This window comes from Lampetra planeri, chromosome 20, assembly GCF_965212315.1.
Source record: "Lampetra planeri chromosome 20, kcLamPlan1.2.h2, whole genome shotgun sequence".
Lineage (NCBI taxonomy): Eukaryota > Metazoa > Chordata > Hyperoartia > Petromyzontiformes > Petromyzontidae > Lampetra > Lampetra planeri.
In genome coordinates this window covers 9,713,156-9,734,915 of record NC_136126.1, presented here as the reverse complement: position 1 = coordinate 9,734,915, position 21,760 = coordinate 9,713,156, and the positions used below count along the sequence as shown (strand labels likewise).

Below are 21,760 nucleotides of genomic sequence, written 5' to 3'. Positions count from 1 at the left end.
GAGTATGCCAACATTGAGAGTGAGCGCCTTCTTTACATTCAACTGAATCAAAACCGCCTGCGTGTGACCAGTATGCTCATCTCTGGGACGCCATCAATGCCGAACGAGATGCAAATGGTCACAATGTGGGCTGATTAGTCATTTTGCCTTCATCCTTCACAGCTCCACCAAGATACGTGCATGAAAAGACTCAGGATGCCATGACGTACATCAGCCAATATGCCACGCCCCATCTCTTCATCACCTTCACTTGCAATCACAAATTAAAGGAGATCCAGGTTTACCTTCATCCAAAGCAGTAACTTGCACACCATATTCCTTTTTCCCCATCTGTCAACTTGAAATTACTTTAATTATTTTGTGCAGTTTTCGCTTATTTATTAAGTAGCGCGCGATCGACCGTACCAAGTCACACGCGTTCGGTGGGGGTGAGGGTCCATTTCTCTTTCGTGTCGACATTGTGCGAGGTAACACACGAAATCACAGCTCCCTTCAAACATACATCTATCTTTTTTCTCTAATTTCTATTACTCTTTTTTCATAATACAGCGTACAGATTAACCAATGTTTTATGACAGTATAAATATTTACACAATATAACACGCTTTTCCCCTTGCGTACAGCTGTTACATTTAATGTCCTTAAGACAACAAAGTCCAGCCAGTGTCTTTTTGCCCACAAACGTTCCTGTTCGCCATGTTCTCACGTACAGTTATAAGTTTCAGAATGAGTTTTTAAGAAGAATAAAAAATTGTGTTCTGTAGTCTTTATAAGAAAACATTTTTAAAATAATAAATAATCGATAAATGTAGTGCATTTTTCTTTTCATCTTTCTTATGGCGCTTTTCCGAAAAGCCTAAAGCTACCTTAAGGTATTTCTAACAAATAGTACATATGACTGTGATAACGACACACGTGGTAGATTGACGCTTTTTGGAATTTCTGCGCGATTGAGAAGGGTCATTGTCAAAAACGTCGCCTATCTTATTACCAAAATGTTGAGCTTTTGTTTGTTCACTGTGCTTGTGCACCACTGCCAACGCAGCAGCAGGAGCAGCATCATCAACATAATTAGTCGTCTTATTTCTCAATACTGCTTCTTTCGTACGGCCGATGTAGACGCAGCGCACCGACTTACAATTTCACATTCAGGTGGTCAAACCCAGACAAACCGCGTCAGGAGCAGCGGAGTGGTCTATCGCCGCATGTTTGTGGATCGGGGGCATTGCGTCGTTTTACGTTGTACGGTCTGTTTTGGATCACCGCAGTCGCACACTGCTGGAGTTTTTTTTATTGTCCGTTTGTGCACCAGGTATCCGCATCTACCATGGTTTGTGTGGATGCGGTTTAGGGTGGGCCATGAGCTTCGTGGAAGATTAAACCCAGAGATCTCCTGCGTCGTACGGCTGACGTTATTGGAGTGCAATAGCCGTAGTTTAACATTGAGGTAGCTTTTTTTGGAGCCAGATAATTTCTGTCAGGAGTAGTGGAGTGGTGAATCATCGCTGTGATGACGCCTACTTCGTATTTGTGAGTTAGGCAATTGAGTCATGTTTTCCCATTGGCCCGACTCAATTTCCAATTCACAGTTTTTATTATGAGAAACGTGAGTTCAGATTATTTGGCTGCTATACATTGCCACATGATGAGCCACTTCGTTGAGCTATCATTTGTGGCCAGGTCGCTTCTGAAAAAGAAGCTAATAGCTCAGTGGACTTTATTTACCTGTTTAAAAAAAGTTTACTTTTGTTTGTATACATATCGTGGTTTTTTTTTTTGCAATGTTTGTTGGTGTAACGTTCTGACCTGCACCTGCCAGACATCTGCGAGAAAAAAAAGAGCTTCATGCCTCATCGGATTCCTCCATCGTAACTATTCTGAATCCAGTATAAAGGGGGGGGGGGGGCGTGTCGGAAGACAGGTCCTCTTTAACACGTAGGCTTTGGCGACCAGTATTATTCATAAAGGTTTTTGGGTTAGATCGCTTTATGATAAATGTTTTGCAATCCTCCACCACTATTCTGGCAAATCGCCTGAAGATGCTGTATGTAATTACCAGCGAAACGTCGTACTCAAATTCTAAATGTTATGGATTCACTCTTCAAACACACCGGTGGGCTGAAGAAGTAACAAATTGGCGTTTTGGTAACGGGTTGCGACACATTCATAATAACGCGATCTAACCTCAAAAACCTTTTTAACACGTAGGCTTTTGCGACCAATATTATCCATAATAGGTTTTTGGGTTAGATCGCGTAAATGTGTCCTTAAAACCCGCCACAACCCGACACAGCCAACTAGTAAGGGTTGTCACGTATACAGATCGTGCCAATTTGTCACTAGTACAGCACAACTTTTACAATCCGAGTACGACGTTTCGCCAGTAAAAAAAAACCTCGACTATGAACGGGTGCTTTGGTCTGCAGCCCCCCGTGGTCGCCTCTGTCTGCTGCCCCACCCAGTCAGACCCGCGGCCTGGCGAGCTTCGTGCCAACGTTCGAGACAGCGCGAGCCTCAGTCACGAAAGCTTCAAATCAAGATGAAACTTCTTTAGTTTAATGCCCTCTTGCCCTCACTTGAAACGACGCGCTTGTGACACAACTCTCGTAAAAACGCCACCACGGCGCCCGACTGTGGCCAACCGCTCGCGCTGATTGGGGCCGTCCATAAATGATGTCACGCACCTGGGGGGAGGGGGGGGGGTCAGACATTTGTGACGATGTGTGACGAGGGGGGGGGTTTGATAAATGTGACGTCACATCACAGTGCGCAACTTTTAAGTAAATGTGGACAACACGTTCTACTTAATTAAATAGACTTTTAAATAAATGTTTTCTCCTACAACATCAGAGTGCAGCGCCACATTAAATACGCACTACAATTGTAATAAAAGACTCTGACGCTTCTCTCTGTCCTGTGTCCTTTATTTGGGTTCGATCTCTTTTCCCTCACGGCACTCCCCTATATACTCTCTGCTCTGCAGCCCCAGGCTGCTGTCGCTCACGTAGCCCAACTCCCTCCTAGCAGACCCGCTGCTGTCTCGTCGCGCAGACCCCTGCTGCCCAACTCCTCCCTTGCAGACCCGCTGCTCTCTGCAGCCTCCTCGCTGCTCCTGCTGCCCGGGGGTCGGTCACCGTTGGCCGACGGTGCCGATCCTCGTGGCCCGGGTGTGTGGCGATCTCGCCACTCTCTCTCTCTCCCCTTCGCCCTGCGTGGCCTCACACTTTCCCAGTCTCCGATCACTCCCCACTGCTTCCGGTTACCCCCCTTATAGACCTCTACCCTCTCCCCCACGTGACGTAACTCCTCCCCCCATGACGTCACTTCCGGAAGGTCGTTTACGCCCGCATTACACAATGACAATAGTTTAAAGCGATTTCAAGCATGTTCTTTTTTTTGGGGGGGGGGGGGGGGCAGAGCTTTGTGACGTCATATTTGAGGGGGGGGTCTGACTTTTTGTGACGCCGCGTGACGAGGGGGGGGGGGTCAAAAATCGTCCAAAATCGAGTGACGTCATTAATGGACGGCCCCATAGCCCCCCTCCCAATCACCGTTCACGTTCGCGGTGAACGATGCGATCACGGTACAGTACTTTAGGGGTCGTCCATAAATGACGTCACACACCTAGGGGGGAGGGGAGTCAAACATTTGTGACGAGGTGTGACGAGGGGGGGAGGGGGGAAATGTGACGTCACATCAAAATGAGCAACTCTAAATATAAACAACACGTTCTACTGTATTAAATATAATTTTATAACAACACTAGTTTTGATTAATTTTCATTATTGACTATTTGATTATTTAAATTTACTAAGATCACCTTTTATTTATTCCCTGAAGGAGCATTTTGCTTCTCCATGGGAGAATGGAGAAGCATACATTTTATAAAAAATGTTAATGATTGTTTTTAAACATTTTGATTTTGATAATTCTACCAGGGCTTTTCATTCTGTGGAATGATTATGTGATTGTTATAATTGTAGTCTCAATTTTGCTTCGTTCTACTACAAAGTTTCAAGTATTTTTTTATAGTTAGAATTACTTTTAATATTTTATAATTATGTAATAAACCTTCTTGAGACGGCTTCCGGAATCAGTCCTATTTATTTCCAACTTCCACAGTTACACTTCACACACTCCCCGTTGCTGACAGACAACGGAGAGAGGGCAGACTTCCCGCCAAGTCCCCACCGCGCACGTGGCACCCAGAGCCCCGTACGCGCGTGACTCCTGCTCTTCTCGTTCCCAAGTCTGCTCCCGACTGCTCTCTCTCTCTCTTAATCCCTCTGTCACGTGGTACCCCCCAGCCAATCCTCCATAGACAGCATTGACCGTTCCCGATGGTTCCCTGTCAATCCCGGGACCACGCCTCTGATCCGGCTCCCCATTAGCTGAGGCCCCGATTGGCCAGGCCAATCACCCCTGCTAACATGCCGTGATCACGCCGAGGCCATGCTCCCTGACTCATCCCTTATTGGCTACAAAGCGGGACTGGCAAACCAATCCCCACGTGAACCCTCTATGGCTGTTATTACAATTATAAGAGAATTTCAAGATAATATTCTGAACATCTGCAATTTTAGTTAGACGTTGACTATTTTCCAGTGAATTTTATGCAAAATTTCAGCTTTCCAACGCCACCTTTTTATACGTGTTTTCTCCTACAACATCAGAGTGCAGCGCCACGTTAAATACGCGCTACAATGACAATAGTTTAAAGTGATTTGAAGCATGTTTTATTTTCAAAATGGAAATATGGTTTGGGGGGGGGGGGGGCAGAGCTTTGTGACGTCATATTTGAGGGGGTGTTTGACTTTTTGTGACGCCGTGTGACGAGGGGGGGACAAAAATCGGCCAAAATCGCGTGACGTCATTTATGGACGGCCCCTTAACGATAACGCGACTACAGTATTCTTTGCAAGATAAACCATGATGTGACGGCTGGTAATGCAATAGTGGCAAGGCTAATAGCTACATAACAACCGTAGGAAGAAAATAAATAATTGCTGTGTATCTTGATTTGAAGCTTTCGTGACAGCAGGAATCCATACTCTGGTTCTTTCGGTAAAGTAATTGCTTTGTAACCACGCTTTAAATGCTTTGATCGCGTGCGCCCCATCTTGCTCGAGACGAGAAGCTAAGCCAGGGTTGAGCCTGGGCACTGCGTTGGATGGGCGACCCATCGCCGTGCATAACAGGTACTATAGGTGGTGTGGGCAACATCCCACGCTGCTGTGCCGCACTCGGGTCGACCCGCGTGGTGAAGTATGGTCAACGTATGGCGGCCCCATACGGCGTGGAGAGGGAGGCTTCCTCATCCAGCAGTGGATCGAGACGCGGGATTGCACACGCACAACAGCAGCAGCAGCTGTAAAGCCGTATGGTAGTGATAACCTGCCCCAGAATGTGATGAATATTTTGAACGATAGCACTATAACAACACAGTGGTTCGAAAGGCACCAACACAATAACAGCAGACGATCGAGAGCCATTGCGGGGACTTGCGGGTGGCTGCCTGTGACCCAGCGCTGCGGAGGCAGCAGCTAGGGTTGGTGGATCACTCCATAAACTCTTCATAATAAAATGTTTTTGGGTTAGAACGCGTTCAAATCTAGAATAGAACGCATTATTTATAAATGTGTCGCAACCCTCCACTACCAGACACGGCCAATCAGTAAAAAATGTGTCACGTTGACAATAGACAAATAATCCACTACTTCAGCCCACTGGTGTGTTGAAGAGTGGATCCACAACATTTACAATTTGAGCAGTACGACGACGTTTCGCTGTAAATTACATCCAGCACTCTCCGCTCCCGCTTCCACCGGCGTGACCATCCACCATCCGAGCCCCACACTCACTGTCCCACACTGTCCCAAGGCCCCGCCTCTTCCCTTTCCCTTCCCCGAGCGTGGCCCCACTCCGGCTCTTGGCACGTCACTTCCCCTGACTCTCCTGATAGCACCCAAGCCAACGTGACAGGCCCCTCGAGTCCCCATCGGCAGGCAAGTGCACACCCCAGGGATGCCATTTACGTCCCTACATCACCCCCCCCCCCCTTTATGAAACTCAGCCGTCTCGGCTGACCAACCTACGTATACAACGCTACATGTGGGCTTCCAACAACATCAACGCAACAACAATAACAATTAACCCGAACTAAGTGAAATACTTACTTACACAATATACAGAACACGGCGAACAAGAGAGCATACCGGGGTCAATTGCCCCCCCCCCCCCAAAGGTTATAACTATTTATAAGGCCGACCCATCAACCAGACAAAACCCCCCCCGCACATGTGGAACCGCGCCCAAACACACGATGAGCCCGGATCAGCTATTGACCCATGTGGCCTTGGTTGGCACCCACGACTGCCGAGTGCCGGTGCTCCTGGACCCTAAATGGTCATTTAAATCGTGCAGTCTTTGCCCGAGTCCTCAACACTGGTCCGTCAAGCGAGGGTCCCACAGGTCCCCTGGAGGATCCGGGAACGGCCGGAGGATGACCCGAAGCCCCTGGCATCTCCCGAGGCGGGAACGTGTCAAGCGGCGGGTCAGGTGATGGTGTCCTCGAACTTCCTCGTTTTCCGTGGACCGGAACCCCCTGTGATGTCGAGGGCGCTAGGCGCGTAGGCCCTGTGGGCAGAATCATACAAATGTCCTGAGGCGAGACATCAGCCGACGCGTGCTCCAGCTCGTCAGGCCGACCCAACATCCGGCCCTCGGAAAGTGGAGATGACGAGTCCACATCAGGTGAAAAAAAACGTTGCAGGACTCCTGACTTCCACCACTTCCACAGGCCCCTGCCATGGCCTGTGCAATTTGGGGGAGGTGCCCGTTGGGACCTGGGGGCAGTGGAGCCACGCTTTGTCTCCCGGTGCCCATATTGTCGAGGACAGACTTGGTTTGAAAAGCCGTTCGTTGGCCGCCTGCCTCAGGGCCGAGTTGCCTTTAGCCGCCTCCCGAGCCTCTGCCAACCGTTGCAGGGTAAGCCGCATGGGGTCAGCCATTTTAGCACATTGTTGTGTCGGTCTGAGCTGCGCGTCACTTGTTGGGTCGCGCTCCTGCCCATACATTGCAAGTCCCAGTCGGACTGGGATACGTTGACACATTGACATAACATTGAAGTCAGGGTCCTATGTAACCTCTCCACCATACCATCCGTCTGGGGATGATAGGGAGATGTGGGGACCTTCCGGGTACCCAATTGGCCACAGACATCCTTCAGCAGTTTGGAGGAGAAATTTTGGCCCTGGTCCGTTAAAAGACGTTCAGGAGCGCCCTTATCCAGCACGTAACCCTGAAGGAACGCGTCCGTAATGACCTGTGCCGATTGGTTCTCTAGTGGCCAGGCCATTGGCCAACGGGTCAAATATTCTACACCAACCCATAAATATCTGTTCCCCCGCGGTGTGGTGGGAAACGGACCGAGGATATCCAGTGCGACGAGTTCGTTCACCCGTGACACAACAATGGACTTCAGAGGCGGGCGATCTGTCTTCGAGGCAGATTTCCGGCGAGCACGTTCGGTGCACCCTTGCAAAACGTTATGCACATCATCGGCCATGCCCGGCCAAAAAAAATGAAACTTCAGGGTAGCCAACGTCTTACGAACCCCAAGGTGCATCAACCGTTCGTGCTGCAGCCTTATAACATTCCCCCATAGGACGCGTGGAACTACCAGTGCATAGCGTTGAAGGTCAGCGTCCCATTTCATGAGCACTCCCTCGTCCAGAACAACAATGCGGCTCCGCAGTCTGAGTAGGGAGGCGTCCTCCCATAGAGGTACGGACGGGATACCTGCACAAAATGTACGAGGCCAGCAATTCCCGGCGCGTCACACAATATCGTTGTTCAGACGGTGATAACACACGACTCCCATATGCCACCACTCTTTCGATACCATCATTGACCTGTGATAGCACAGCGCCAATCCCGGTGTCGCTGGCGTCCGTGTCGAGGAGAAAGGGTTGTGAGAAATCGGGATAGTGGAAAGGGAGCGCTTTGACCAACCCCTCCCACAAAGCTACAAATGCCGCCTCTTCGCCTCCCCAACAAAATTTTTGGCCCTTGGCAGTGAGGACATGGAGTGGTTTGGCTATAGTGGCAAAGCCAGGCACAAATCTGCGGTAATAGGAGGCGAACCCCACAAAACTGCGCATCTCGCCCACCGTTTTTGGGGTCGACCACCTACGCACGCACGCTGTTTTGTCGGGGTCCGTCGCTATTCCCAATTAGCTGACCACGTGACCCAGGTATCGCACCGACTTTTGCAGGAAATGGCATTTCTGTGGCTTGAACTTTAAGTCGGCTGCCCTCATTTTAAGGAAAACCGCTCGCAGCCGCTGCAGGTGTTCCTCGAACGTTCGTGCAAAAACAATAACATCATCAAGGTAAATGAGACACGAATCCCACTGGAGCCCTGCTAAAAATAATTCCATTAGCCGTTGGAACGTGGCCGAACTGGAATGTAGCCCCATGGGGAGGCGGTTGAACTCAAACAAGCCCTGGGGGGTACGAAAAGCCGTTTTTGGTTTGGAGCTATCGTCTAACGGCAACTGCAAAAATCCAGAAAGTAAGTCGAGGGTGGAAAAGAATCGGGCCCCTGACAAGGCATCCAGGGAGTCATCCATACGTGGTAACGGGTATGCGTCAGCAACCGAGACTTTGTTCAACTTCCTAAAGTCCACGCAAAACCTCAAGGTGCCATCCTGCTTTGTGACGAGGACAATCGGGGCCCCCCATGGACTAGTAGAAGGGGCGATGATGTCTGCAGCTAGCATTTCCTCGACCGCGGTGCAAACGTGCTCCTTCTCAGCAGGGCTTAACCTGTAGGGGTTCTGGCGAATGGGGGCCGCATTTCCCGTGTCAATGTGGTGGTGGACCAATGACATGCGGCCAATGTCGTATTTGTGTTTGCTAAAAACGTCCGCAAACTCTAGAAGAAGCGCCCGCAACGCAGACCTTTTGCACAGCTGACAAGTCAGGGCTTTCCTCACAGAGCGCATCCAGCCATGCCCCGTCATTTTCACCCCCTGTCTCGGCAGCCGCGATAATCCGCGGGGGCTCCGTCCCCCTGACATCGGTTTCCGCGGGTGATGCATTGGCCAGTACTGTGCCCGCCTGTATGACAGTGGGCTCCAGATCAGTATTTAGAATCTGAATGAATGGCTGCTGGTCATGTCTGACAATGGTTTGGGCTCCCACTAACGCAAGTCCCGGCGCGCTTTATTGGATGGACTCAACAGGACACCTTCCTTGGTGGCCTCCCTATCGAGGTCCCGCTTGAGACGCAAGGGAACAAGCATTTGCGCTCCAGGGGGAATCCGAACTGTATCCCGCACGAGCGCCGGAACCACCACGTTTACTCTTCCCAGTCGAGTGGGGGAGGATAAAAAGGCCATCCTATGGCCAGACGGAAATTCCAGGCACCCCTGGTCGACGAGGATTTTAAGGGGCATTTTGCCCAGGAAATCCGTACCGAGCAAGCAGGGAACGCCCAATTATTTAGAGACCAGCACAGGCCCGGTTAATTGAATATTGCCAAAGGCCACGGTAGCCAACACTTGGCCCACAATACACGGGACATCAACTGGACGAAGGTTACCCGATTTAGCGGGCAAGCATTCAAAAATGGTTTCAGATATAATGGTAGCGGATGCACCCGTGTCAACCAGCATCCGCACTTCCATTCCTTGCAATGAGCCGATGACAGCCGACGAAGCCGTGGCCACCGCCACAATACGTTGGCCCAACTCCGACCACTGAGCAGGTCGTAATGGCCACTCGTCCGCCGCCGATTCTCGACATACGCGCCCCCCTGTGAGTGGCGATCAACGTCCATCATAGATGCGTGATGTGAATGCGAGGGCTGAGTGTGAGGTGCAGCCCGACTTGCCTGTGAGCCCTGTGGCCCGGAGGAGGGACGCCCCGAAGACGCCGGCGCCCGGGATGTACTCCCAGGATCGGTGCGGCACCCCTTGGAGATGTGGCCCGGATTGCTGCACTTGAAGCACACGACGGGGGACAACGCAGGCTTGGATGAAGCCCCCGTCCGTTGATCACGATCGTCCCTCCATCCCGGACGGGTCTTCCTCCAGCCGCCCTCGTTGAGCGACGCGAAGGCCTAAGAGGGCTCCCCCTCATGGTCCGATTCCTCCTTAGCCTGACCTGCACACGCCACTACCTTCGCCCTGCGCTTGCGAATGAGGTGGGTCTGAATAGACCTCACGACCCACAGCGACGTCAAGTCATCATCATCATCGCTGGTTGGAAGTGCAACTTCAAGCTCCTCGGCCCACCCTAGCATGCGGTCCAAAACTAAGGCATCCAACCCCTCCTTGTCCATTCTAGGGTAAGTTTCCTACGCAAGCGTAATAAGAGCGGTGCGGAAAACAAGAGGCGTCTCGGAATCCTCACGTCGCCGGGCCGCAAACTTGTGACGCATGCTAGAAGGTGGATCGAAAACCCCCGCCATCTGCCGAAGAGCTTGAGCTAACATCCAACAATCCTCAACTGGAATGGAGTAAAAGGCACCTAGGGCAGTATCATCCAACACTGTAGGAAGTGCCCGTAGCGCTTCAGCTTCTGTCCACCACACCAGCTCAGACGTAGCCTTGAAGCAGCGACTAAAGGCAACCCAATCACCACCCTTTGGAACAAATTCTTTAATGAAGGGAAGGCGACGCTTCGGTTCGGTATCCTCCCCGAGAATTTCTGGCGGGACGCCAGAAATGGCGGGAATTTCTTCCCGCGCACCGCTCAAAATGGCGGCCGCTTGAGCGGGCTGCGTCTCCCGCGCTTCCCGCCGTTGGGACGCAGCAGCGACTGGGTCTTCACCTCGTGGCCCGGCCTCTCCAGCCCGGTCGGCCGGCTCGTCCAGGTCCATCTCTGCCACCAACACTGCCGCGGCAGACAGCAGATCAGCCAAGCGCTGGCCGCGTGCTCGTCTGTCTCTCCCCGCCAACGGCGGAGTGGTGAGGTCTCGAGCGAGGTCCTGCACCATAGGGACCATCCCCTCGCGGTCTATCGCTGGGTTCGCCTCTCCCGGAGGTGGCAGGGCAGCGCCTGCCTCTTCATCACCATCAACTGAAGACGATTTTGCAGGCTGTTTGCTTCGTGTATACATCGTAGCCTATGTAGCACCTAGCAAAATTAATTTTACTTCTGACACCAGATGTAATGTGTGTCTGACGAGGCACACACTGGGATAGGAGGCACCACACTTTATTCACTTAACAGTAACAGCTACAAGAAGGCTATTCAAAAAAGTCAAAAGTCAAAAGTCAAAAGTCACTTTATTGTGAAGTGTGTTACATGCATAACATACAACACAGATGAAATTACAGTCCTCTCTCTTGGTCCCACGGTGCAACCAAGCAATTAAAAAATGAATCACAATTAACAGACATAAATAAACAATAAACAATCGGCGATCAACACAAGATAAATAATCAAAAATGTAATAGACTTAAAATAAACAACAGTCAAGAATTATAAAATGTAAAATATTATTTAAATAAAGTATTTAAAGAAATAAGATATTTAAACCGGTGTGGTAGTGCGATGTAGTGCAATGTGCAGTCCAGAGATCAGGATGTACGAGTGAATGTGTGTGGGGGGGTTGGGGTCAGGGGGCAAAGGGGGGAGGGTGGGCAGAGGGGGGGAGTGATGGTAGAGCAGGGAGGGAGTTGAGTCTCCTGACAGCCTGGTGAAAGAAACTGTCTTTGAGCCTGCTGGTCTTGGCCCGAAGACTCCGCAATCTCCTCCCTGACGGCAGCAGGCTGAAGAGGCTGTGAGATGGGTGGGTGGGATCACCTGCAATCTTGATTGCTTTGCTGGTGATGCGGGTGTTATAAATGTCCAGAAGAGGGGGGAGAGAGACACCAATGATCCTCTCAGCTGCTCTCACTATGCGCTGCAGAGTCTTGCGGCAGGACACGGTGCAGGTGCCGTACCACACGGTGATGCAGCTCGTCAAGATGCTCTCAACGGTGCCTCTGTAGAAGGTGTGCATGATGGGGGGCGGGGCTCCTGCTCTTCTCAGTTCGCGGAGAAAGTACAGGCGCTGTTGGGCTTTTTTGGCCAGTGATGCAGTGTTGTGACTCCACGACAGGTCTTCAGAGATGTGCACACCCAGAAACTTGGTGCAGCTCACCCTCTCCACTGCAGCACCGTTGATGGTTAGCGGAGTATGCTGGGTGTGCACTCTCCTGAAGTCCACAACAATCTCCTTCGTCTTCTCAACATTCAGGTGGAGATTGTTGTCCTTGCACCACGTGGCCAGCCTGCTCACCTCACTCCTGTAGTTTGTCTCATCCCCGTTTTTGATGGCACCCACCACAGTTGTGTCATCCGCAAACTTAATGAAGAGGTTGGAGCTGAATGATGGTGTGCAGTCGTGGGTCAGCAAAGTGAAGAGGAGGGGGCTCAGCACACATCCTTGGGGGACCCCTGTGTTCAGTGTGATGGTGCTGGAGGTGTTGCTGCCAACTCGAACTGCCTGTGGTCTCCCTGTCAGGAAGTCCAACAGCCAGTTGCACAGGGAGGTGTTGAGCCCCAGGTGGTCTAGTTTGTGGATGAGCTGCTGGGGGATGATTGTGTTGAATGCTGAGCTAAAGTCGATGAACAGCATTCTGACGTAGGAGTCTTTAGTCTCCAGATGGGTGAGAGCTGAGTGGAGGGTAGCGGAGATGGCGTCATCGGTCGAGCGGTTAGACCGATACGCAAACTGGAAAGGGTCCAGGGCGGGGGGAAGGACAGACTTGATGTGTTGTAGGACTAGCCGCTCGAAGCACTTCATAAGGATTGGAGTGAGTGCGACCGGGCGGTAGTCATTGTTGCAGGAGGGTGATGACTTCTTCGGGACCGGGATGATGGTGGTAGCTTTGAGGCACGTAGGTACAACAGCCTGTCTCAGCGAGGTGTTAAAGATGTCGGTGAAGACATCTGTGAGCTCCTCCGCACAGTCTCTCAGGACACGACCCGGAATGTTGTCAGGGCCCTGGGCTTTCCTTGAGTTCGTCCTTCTGAGGGATCTCCTCACGCTATCTGGGGATAGCGTCAGCACCTGATCGCCGGGAGGTGGTGGAGTCTTCTGTTTTGGGGTGCTGTTGTCTGCCTCAAAGCGAGCGAAGAAATCCTTCAGCTGGTTCAGCAGAGAGGTGGAGCTGTCACAGGTCTGCGGAGAGGGTTTATATTCCGTGATGGTCTGCATCCCTCGCCACAGGTTCCGGGTGTCTCTGCTGTCATTGAAGCGGTCGGCGATCCTCCTGGAGTACTGCCTCTTGGCCAATCTGATGCCTCGCGACAGGTTGGCCCTGGCTGTCTTCAGGCCCATCTCCTCGCCAGCTTTGAAGGCGGCGTTCCGAGCCCTCAGGAGCCTGTGGACTTCCCCTGTCAGCCATGGCTTCTGGTTGGCCCGAATGGAGATGGTTCTGGTGACCGTGACATCCTCCATGCACTTCCTCATGTAGGAAGTGACGGTCTCCGTGTACTCCTGGAGGTCTACGGTGTTGTTGTAGGTGGCTGCCTTTCTGAACATGTTCCAATCGGTGGTGGAGAAGCAGTCCTGGAGTGCCTCTGAAGACCCCTCAGGCCACACGCAGATCCGCTTTATAACTGGTTTGGTGACTTTAACCAGCGGCCTGTATGCTGACGTTAGCAGAACAGTGGTGTGATCTGAGGCCCCAAGGTGGGGGAGGGGACGGGCTTTGTGGGCACCTTTGTGTGTAGTGTAAACATTGTCCAGGATATTGTTTCCTCGTGTGGGAAAGTTGATGTGTCCCTGGAGTTGTGGAAACACGCTCTTGGGGTTGGCATGGTTGAAATCCCCAGCCAGAATGAGGAAGGCATCTGGGTGGGCTGTCTGCTGGTCACCGATGTGCTGATGGAGTTCATACAGTGCCTCGTTCCTGTTGTTTTCGGAGCCAGGGGGGATGTATAGTGCCACCAGCAATATGGCACTAAATTCCCTCGGCAGGTAGAATGGCCGGCATTTAATTACCATAAACTCCACCAATGATGAGCAGTGTTGGCAGACCACAACAGCGTCGCGGCACCAGGCATCGGTGATGTAAACACAGAGTCCCCCGCCGCGAGTCTTCCCCCCCTCGACGAGCGCTCTGTCCGCCCGGTAACATGTTAGCCCGGCTAGCTGAATGGCATGGTCCGGGACGTTATCGTTAAGCCATGTTTCCACAAACACAAGGACACAGCACTCACCCACAGTCCTGGAAGTTGTACGAAGAAGGCGGATATAGTCCAGTTTGTTTTCCAGCGAGCGTACGTTGGCCAGTGTGATGGTAGGGATAGCCGGCCGGTGAGGGCTAGCCGCTCGCCTAGCCTCGATACCTCCGCGCTTTCCCCTCTTCTGCTTCCTCATACACCGCCTGTGGCGCTTCCACTGTAGGCTGGTTGCAGTAGTGGGGGTTGGTGGTAGAGCAGGCCTCTGGAGCAGACCGCAGTCGCGTAGCTCTTCCGCGTCTGCTGGGTTTATATCCATGAGTGTGGTTCTGCCGATGGCGAGCAGAAATTCGCGAGAGTATGTGCGTCTTACGTTTAATCGACGTGATGATGACGAACAAATGCAAGTAGATGGATAACACAAAAAACGTAAAAACACCGATCTGATGGGAGAGAGAGGAGCCGCTGCATGTGTACGCGCCGCCATATTTCATTGCTACACCTCAACGAGAGAGAGGGAGGATTCTTCATGCCCGGAGCCTCAACACTCTCCGCTCCCGCTTCCACCGGCGTGACCATCCACCATCCGAGCCCCACACTCACTGTCCCACACTGTCCCAAGGCCCCGCCTCTTCCCTTTCCCTTCCCCGAGCGTGGCCCCACCCCGGCTCTTGCCCCGTCACTTCCCCTGACTCTCCCGATGGCACCCGAGCCAACGTGACAGGCCCCTCGAGTCCCCATCGGCAGGCAAGTGCAGGTAAGGGAGCGCGTCTCCTCACAATAGTCACACCCCAGGGACACCATTTACGTCCCTACACAGGTAACGAGCTCAGATTAGGAGCACACTCTTAAAGGGAGTGCTCATAATCTCCGCTTGTTACCTGTATAAAAGACACCTGTTCACAGAAGCAATCAACCAATCAGATTCCAAACTCTCCACCATGGCCAAGACCAAAGAGCTCTCTCTCCAAGGATGTCAGGGACAAGAATGTAGACCTACACAAGGCTGGAATGGGCTACAAGACCATCGCCAAGCAGCTTGGTGAGAAGGTAACAACAGTTGGTGCGATTATTCGCAAATGGAAAAAACACAAAAGAAATGTCAATCTCCCTCGGCCTGGGGCTCCATGCAAGATCTCACCTCGTGGAGTTGCAATGATCATGAGAACGGTGAGGAATCAGCCCAGAACTACACGGGAGGATCTTGTCAATGATCTCAAGGCAGCTGGGACCATAGTCACCAAGAAAACAGTTGGTAACACACTACGCCGTGAAGGACTGAAATCCTGCAGTGCCCGCAAGGTCCCCCTGCTCAAGAAAGCACATATACATGCTCGTCTGAAGTTTGCCAATTAACATCTGAATGATTCAGAGGACAACTGGGTGAAAGTGTTGTGGTCAGATGAGACCAAAATGGAGCTCTTTGGCATCAACTCAACTCGCCGTGTTTGAAGGAGGAGGAATGCTGCTTATGACCCCAAGAACACCATCCCCATCGTCAAACATGGAGGTGGAAACATGCTTTGGGGGTGTTTTTCTGCTAAGGGGACAGGACAACTTCACGGCATCAAAGGGACGATGGACGGGGCCATGTACCGTCAAATCTTGGGTGAGAACCTCCTTCCCTCAGCCAGGGCATTGAAAATGGGTCGTGGATGGGTATTCCAGCATGACAATGACCCAAAACACACGGCCAAGGCAACAAAGGAGTGGCTCAAGAGGAAGCACATTAAGGTCCTGGAGTTGACTAGCCAGTCTCCAGACCTTAATCCCATAGAAAATCTGTGTAGGGAGCTGAAGGTTCGAGTTGCCAAACGTCAGCCTCGAAACATTAATGACTTGGAGAAGATCTGCAAAGAGGAGTGGGACAAAATCCCTCCTGAAATGTGTGCAAACCTGGTGGCCAATTACAAAAAACGTCTGACCTCTGTGATTTCCAACAAGGGTTTTGCCACCAAGTACTAAGTCATGTTTTGCAGAGGGGTCAAGTACTTATTTCCCTCATTAAAATGCAAATCAATTTATAACATTTTTGACATGCGTGTTTCTGGATTTTTGTTGTTATTCTGTCTCTCACTGTTAAAATAAACCTAACATTAAAAGTATAGACTGATCATTTCTTTGTCAGTGGGCAAACGTACAAAATCAGCAGGGGATCAAATACTTTTTTCCCTCACTGCAATAGATCAGTAATCAGTCACTTAGCATTGACTCGCCTGTAAGGAATTGCAATGTGTTGTGCTTTACTTAAAAATACGCTTCCAGGCTGCTCTAGCTATCACAGCGATTAAAATTACTTGAATTCTCAATTTCAATTGATTCTCTAACTAATCTTGGCAAGTAATAATTAGTTCTACATAACACTTCAACGTTATCAAAATCAATTGAATGTCCTTGTTGGCAAGCATGCTCTGCCACTGCTGACAGCTTTGTTTGGGAGAATTTAATGTTCCTTTGGTGTTATTTTAATATTACGCTGTGAACTTCCCGAACCCGTGGGTGTCGAAGGTTGGTAAGCCATACCCTAGCTCTCCGGGAGAAGGCAGCACAGGCCCTCCTCTACTTACGAACACTCGACTTACGAACTTTCAGAGATACGAACGGACTCGTCCGTATGTCCAGTTGCAGCTGTTCCGACCGAGAGTCGTAAGTTCAACCGCCGCGCAAACAGATGGGGGTGGTGACATCTATATCTGCAGAACATAAAGAACCATTGGTATCTACAGGAGATTATACAACTTTTAAAGCCATTCACCGTGTTCAGTGTACACGCCGTGCAACGTGTTTGAAATTGATAGGAGTAAAGTTGGACTTAGGAACTGTCTCGGCCTCGCTGTGCGCTGCGTTGTACCACTCTCCAAGTAGATAACCTCGCATTCAATAAACCTTCAGAGCCAGGGAGAACATCCGACTCCAAAAGTATTTAATAAATTGAACGAGGTAAAACGGATGGGAAAACACAGCACAAATACAGCATCTGTTAATACTTGGAAATATCAATACAATGAATGAACACTACAGCATCATAACATTGTTTTAGATAACATGAAACTCAACAATAGATCCTGGTTGGACCAGGCACTTACATTAGTACTGAATAGCTATACAAGAGAATAAGCTACTGTGTTACATAAGGGCACATCGTGTAATCACCATACTTAACACTGAACTGTGGATGAGATATTTCGTCATCCTTGCTCTCAAGATTGCAATAAGTTTACATGGGTACAAGTTTGACTCGACTTATTAAATTACAAGTAACATTCACAATAAGGCAAGTTGCAGGCTTCGTTGTTAACTAGGCCTCATTTTCATAATAATTTAACAGCATTATAAAGGCATATAAAGCATTATAACGGCCATTCTAACATTGTAACAGAATTCCCAATATAAGAACATAAACGAATTTACAGACAATGCTTCTTAAAGTCCCACAATGAGCAGATGCACCTGTCTTCACTGAGAGATATTTGTGCCACCATTTTGTACTCTGTGTAATGGCTGACACCCTGCCGCGTGGCTGAGAGAATCCTAAATCGTAACTTCCTAGTCACGTGACAAAATTCAACATCAAAACAGGAAATTGCTGTGTACACACACACCCACACCTGCCGTGAGGCAGAACAGGAACAAATCGACTGACGAATAGATCTCTGCATCCGAAATCGTTCTGTGCAAAGCCCACGTCTCCACGTCCCTTCCGTATGGGGTAGAGTTTTGCTCCCACGCACGCGTGGGGTTTTCTCCAAGTGTTCCGATTTCCTCCCACATGTAAGCACTCATTAATTGACAGATAACACCTTGGTATATAGAGGACCGCAGAGCTTGGGGAGTTGATTAATACGAGATGTCTTTATTTGTATGACTGTTTCCCTATATACAGGGTGCTGCAAAAAATGTAAACACTTACATGCGACTATTATTTTTAATGGAAAAAGAACGGATAATACACTGTAACATGATAACAAATGTATGTTAATAGCTTCAAAAAGTGAGAGTCTCGACTTGTTCGCCATCATTGTCAACACATGCCTGGGAGTCTTCTCCAGGTTGTCTCCAGAGCCTGGAGGCACATTTCTTGTGGTATTGTTGCAAATTCTGAGAAGTGTTAACATTTTTTTAAGCACCCTATATATACAATAAATATGCCCACTGTATCGCATGTTGAAATGCTGCGTTTAGGCGTGATATAACTCCACAGCCTATGTGGCCGAATGATCCAGAATGCCCCTGATCTCGTAAGCTCAGCAGGAGTGAGCCTGGACAATGCTTGAATGGGTAATAGCCACTCGTAAAACAGGTGTTGCAGTCTGCTGCAGGGCTACGTTTGTCAGAAGGGGGCCAGTGCAGAGACGTCTGTTGCCCTCTACTCCGGCGTTTATGCCTCCCCCGCATTCACCAAACTGTACCGGCCGACCATGAAACACGCCGGTCAAATAACATCCCCCCCCTCCCTAACGACCCGCATGTAGTGAACGTCATCCAGCAGTGGCTTGACAAACAGACCGTACCATACATGTACACATACACAAATCCACTTTGTAAATTGGGGACCGCTTATGTCAAGCGGGGGACCAATTGGGCTCCTTGTTGCCTCCACCCCCACCGATCAGGATGTTCGGCTGGAACTCTCTGAGCCTCTGGCGGAGTCCCCGCCTGCGCTCGCTGCTGCAATTGCCGCCGTTGCCACCGTGCGCCATGCGACTCGAGAGGCCGCGATGGAGCCACGGCGCCAGCAACGTGAGAGCCGTCATTTTCGACATGGGAGGAGTGATCCTGCCGTCGCCGTACCCGCCCATACAAGGTGCACGCCTGCGCAGCGTCGCGTCATTACGGAAGGCGCGGTGAGGAACCTCATCCTGGCCGAGGGGCCCGGCAAAACAAGGGTCGCTGGTATTTATGGGGCACTTAACCCTTTCGCGTTCCGAGATGACTGCAAGTTGCAGGGTGGGTCGTCCCGCTCACCGCCGAATTTCAGAACGCGCAAGCGGTTCAGCGTGAATTTAATTTAGAGAGGCATAGCACCGTTGTTTTTAAAGACATTGTACTCACCACAGAGAACTGTAGCGACACGGCCACACTCAATGATGGCTGGCGCCAAACTGTACCACATGTCCTCCTGAATGGCCTTGTGGGAGCCTTGGTACCGATAAAGTTCCGAACGGAACCGGAATAAAAACTGGTGATGTACACGTACTTACACATACGTCATTGGAACAGGAAAGGGTTGAATGCCTCCGAAACTCGAAGCATCTTGCATCATGTCCTACCTCGACAATTCCGATGCCCAGCTTAAGTCTAGCCAAAGGAAGCTCTCCATGTGCAGTGCAAGGTGGGCTTGCTGTGATATCGTTTTACATGATACAATATTCAATGTCACGATGTGATGATCATCACAATGTCGGTTTACCATAACTTAGTAATTGTATTTCACATTTTTGTCGTGTTGTTTTTGTTTCTTTGATGTACTTCCAATGTGAATAAGAATTGCTTAAAAGTTCTTCAACTGAAGTTTGCTTGGAGTTTGCTTGGCACGAGTCTACCATTAGTTATTGTTGCATCTTCACAAACTATAACGCTTATAATACACATTATCTCGGCGTCGCTGTGCGCTGCGTTGCACCGCTAGTCGAGTAGATAACCTTGTGTTCAATAAACCCTCGGAGCCAGGATGAACGTCCAACTCCAATCGTCATTTATTGATTGTAACAAGGTAAAACTGGTGAGAAAACACAGATACAGCATCTGTTATAATCCGGAAACACCAACACAATGAACACCAAAGCATCAGAACATTGTCTTAGATAACAATAGATCCTTGCATGCCGTCATTTGCGATGGCATTGGACTGTGAGCCCAAAGGGTTTCGATCACGTTGGTTGGATCCCCTTATGTGACTGTCTGGAATGTAGGTCTGACTTGGTGCATCCACGTCTGACCCCACGTGCGCGACGCTGAGTCGGCGACTAACTCTCAGGGCAGGAAATGCATTTACACCATTCCCGTAGTCAGCATTCATGTTCATTCGGTGTGGAGATGGCGAAGCCTGAACGTCCACCCTTTGTTCAGTATGGTTTTGTGGAGGAGCATTGATGCATTGTTCAGACCAGTCCAAAATATTTTTTCTGGTGAGTTGATCACGGTCCTTGACAGGTATCTGCGTGCCAAACTCACTCCAATTCTCTTCCTTATCCAGGTTGGCTGCTGCTTCGAGCACCTCTGCCTGGGCCCTTGCAGCAGCTGCTTCCTTTTTGAGTTGTAGGGTGCTTAACTTAGCATCCAGCTCAATTTTCTTCTGTGTGGCAGTAGCCACTAATGTACTCTCTTGCTCTTGAAGCTCTGCTTTCCTCCGTGCGGCAGCAGTTGCTATGCTTGCTTCTTCTTGTATGCGAGCCTTTTCAATTAGCATGGCTTCCTCTTCAGCCATGTAGGCGATACGGGCGTTTGCTGCTTCTGCTGCGGCGCGTGCCTGAGCTGCTGCCATACCAGTAGATGATATATGTGAGTGTGCTGAGGCTTTGATCTTGTGGTGGACCTGGATGAGACAGAGTGCTGAGATCGTGTCTCTCTTAAGCCCTCCACACGGTCCATTGCATCTTGTATCACTGCCTGCACATTATCATCGAGCAGTTCGAGGAAGTGCTCTTGTCTGCACACTCCCTCAATGCCCTCATCTGTTTTCACCTTCATCAGGAGGGAGATGTATTTATTTGCCAGGAGCTTGTAGCTTGAGCTGCTCACATTCACTCGCTGGATGGCCCGCTGAATTGAGGCCACTGTGTCTGAGGCATTTGAAGCTTCAGATAAATCTGCTTCAACCCGGTTCCATGCCCGTTGTATCCTGGCATCAAGGTCCTGTTTCTCAGCCTCATAGCTTTCCAAGGCCCGTTGTGTCAACCTGACCTCTCTTTGGGGCCTTGAACTCCCTTGGTCCTCTTGAGGCAGGATGGGAGGTCCTGGATTGCTTAAATCACCTTCTTCAGTATCTCTCCCTGCTGAACTGTGGCTTTCCATGCTGCGATGCTTGCAGCACAATTTTAATGTAGACTCGTTGCAGAGTTCCTTGCTTGCTGCAGGCTGACTGCTTGAGAGCTGGTTGCTTGCTGCAGGCTGACTGCTTGAGAGCTGGCTGCTTGCTGCAGGCTGACTGCTTGAGAGCTCCTTTGCTTGCTGCAGGCTGACTGCTTGAGAGCTGGTTGCTTGCTGCAGGCTGACTGCTTGAGAGCTCCAAGAAGAGTGTCTTTTTACTCGCTGCAGGGCTGGCTGCAGCACCGGTTGGGAGCTTCAAGAAGACTGTCTTTTTACTATCTCGGCCTCGCTGTGCGCTGCGTTGCACCGCTAGTCGAGTAGATAATCTTGCGTTCAATAAACCCTCGGAGCCAGGATGAACGTCCAACTCCAATAGTCATTTATTGATTGTAACAAGGTAAAACTGGTGAGAAAACACAGATACAGCATCTGTTATAATCCGGAAACACCAACACAATGAACACCACAGCATCAGAACATTGTCTTAGATAACAATAGATCCTGGACGGACCAGGCCCCTACATTACCACTGAACAACTAGACAAAA

General features: G+C 50.2%; 1 protein-coding gene across 3 annotated transcripts in view; it reads left to right on the top strand.

Annotated features, from left to right (window-relative positions):
* The first annotated feature begins 251 nt into the window (after nucleotides 1-251).
* The window catches only part of LOC144724419 (acyl-CoA dehydrogenase family member 10-like), a 42,891-nt gene continuing 21,382 nt past the window's right edge, over nucleotides 252-21,760 (top strand). For 2 of the 3 annotated variants that reach the window (XM_078603533.1, XM_078603531.1), the window contains exons 1-2: nucleotides 252-467; nucleotides 18,798-18,988. In XM_078603533.1, coding sequence (XP_078459659.1) covers nucleotides 18,799-18,988 — 190 coding nt within the window. In that variant the 5' untranslated portion in view covers nucleotides 252-467; nucleotide 18,798. The remainder of the gene's footprint in view (nucleotides 468-18,797; nucleotides 18,989-21,760) is intronic. The other variant, XM_078603532.1, reaches the window with a different exon arrangement.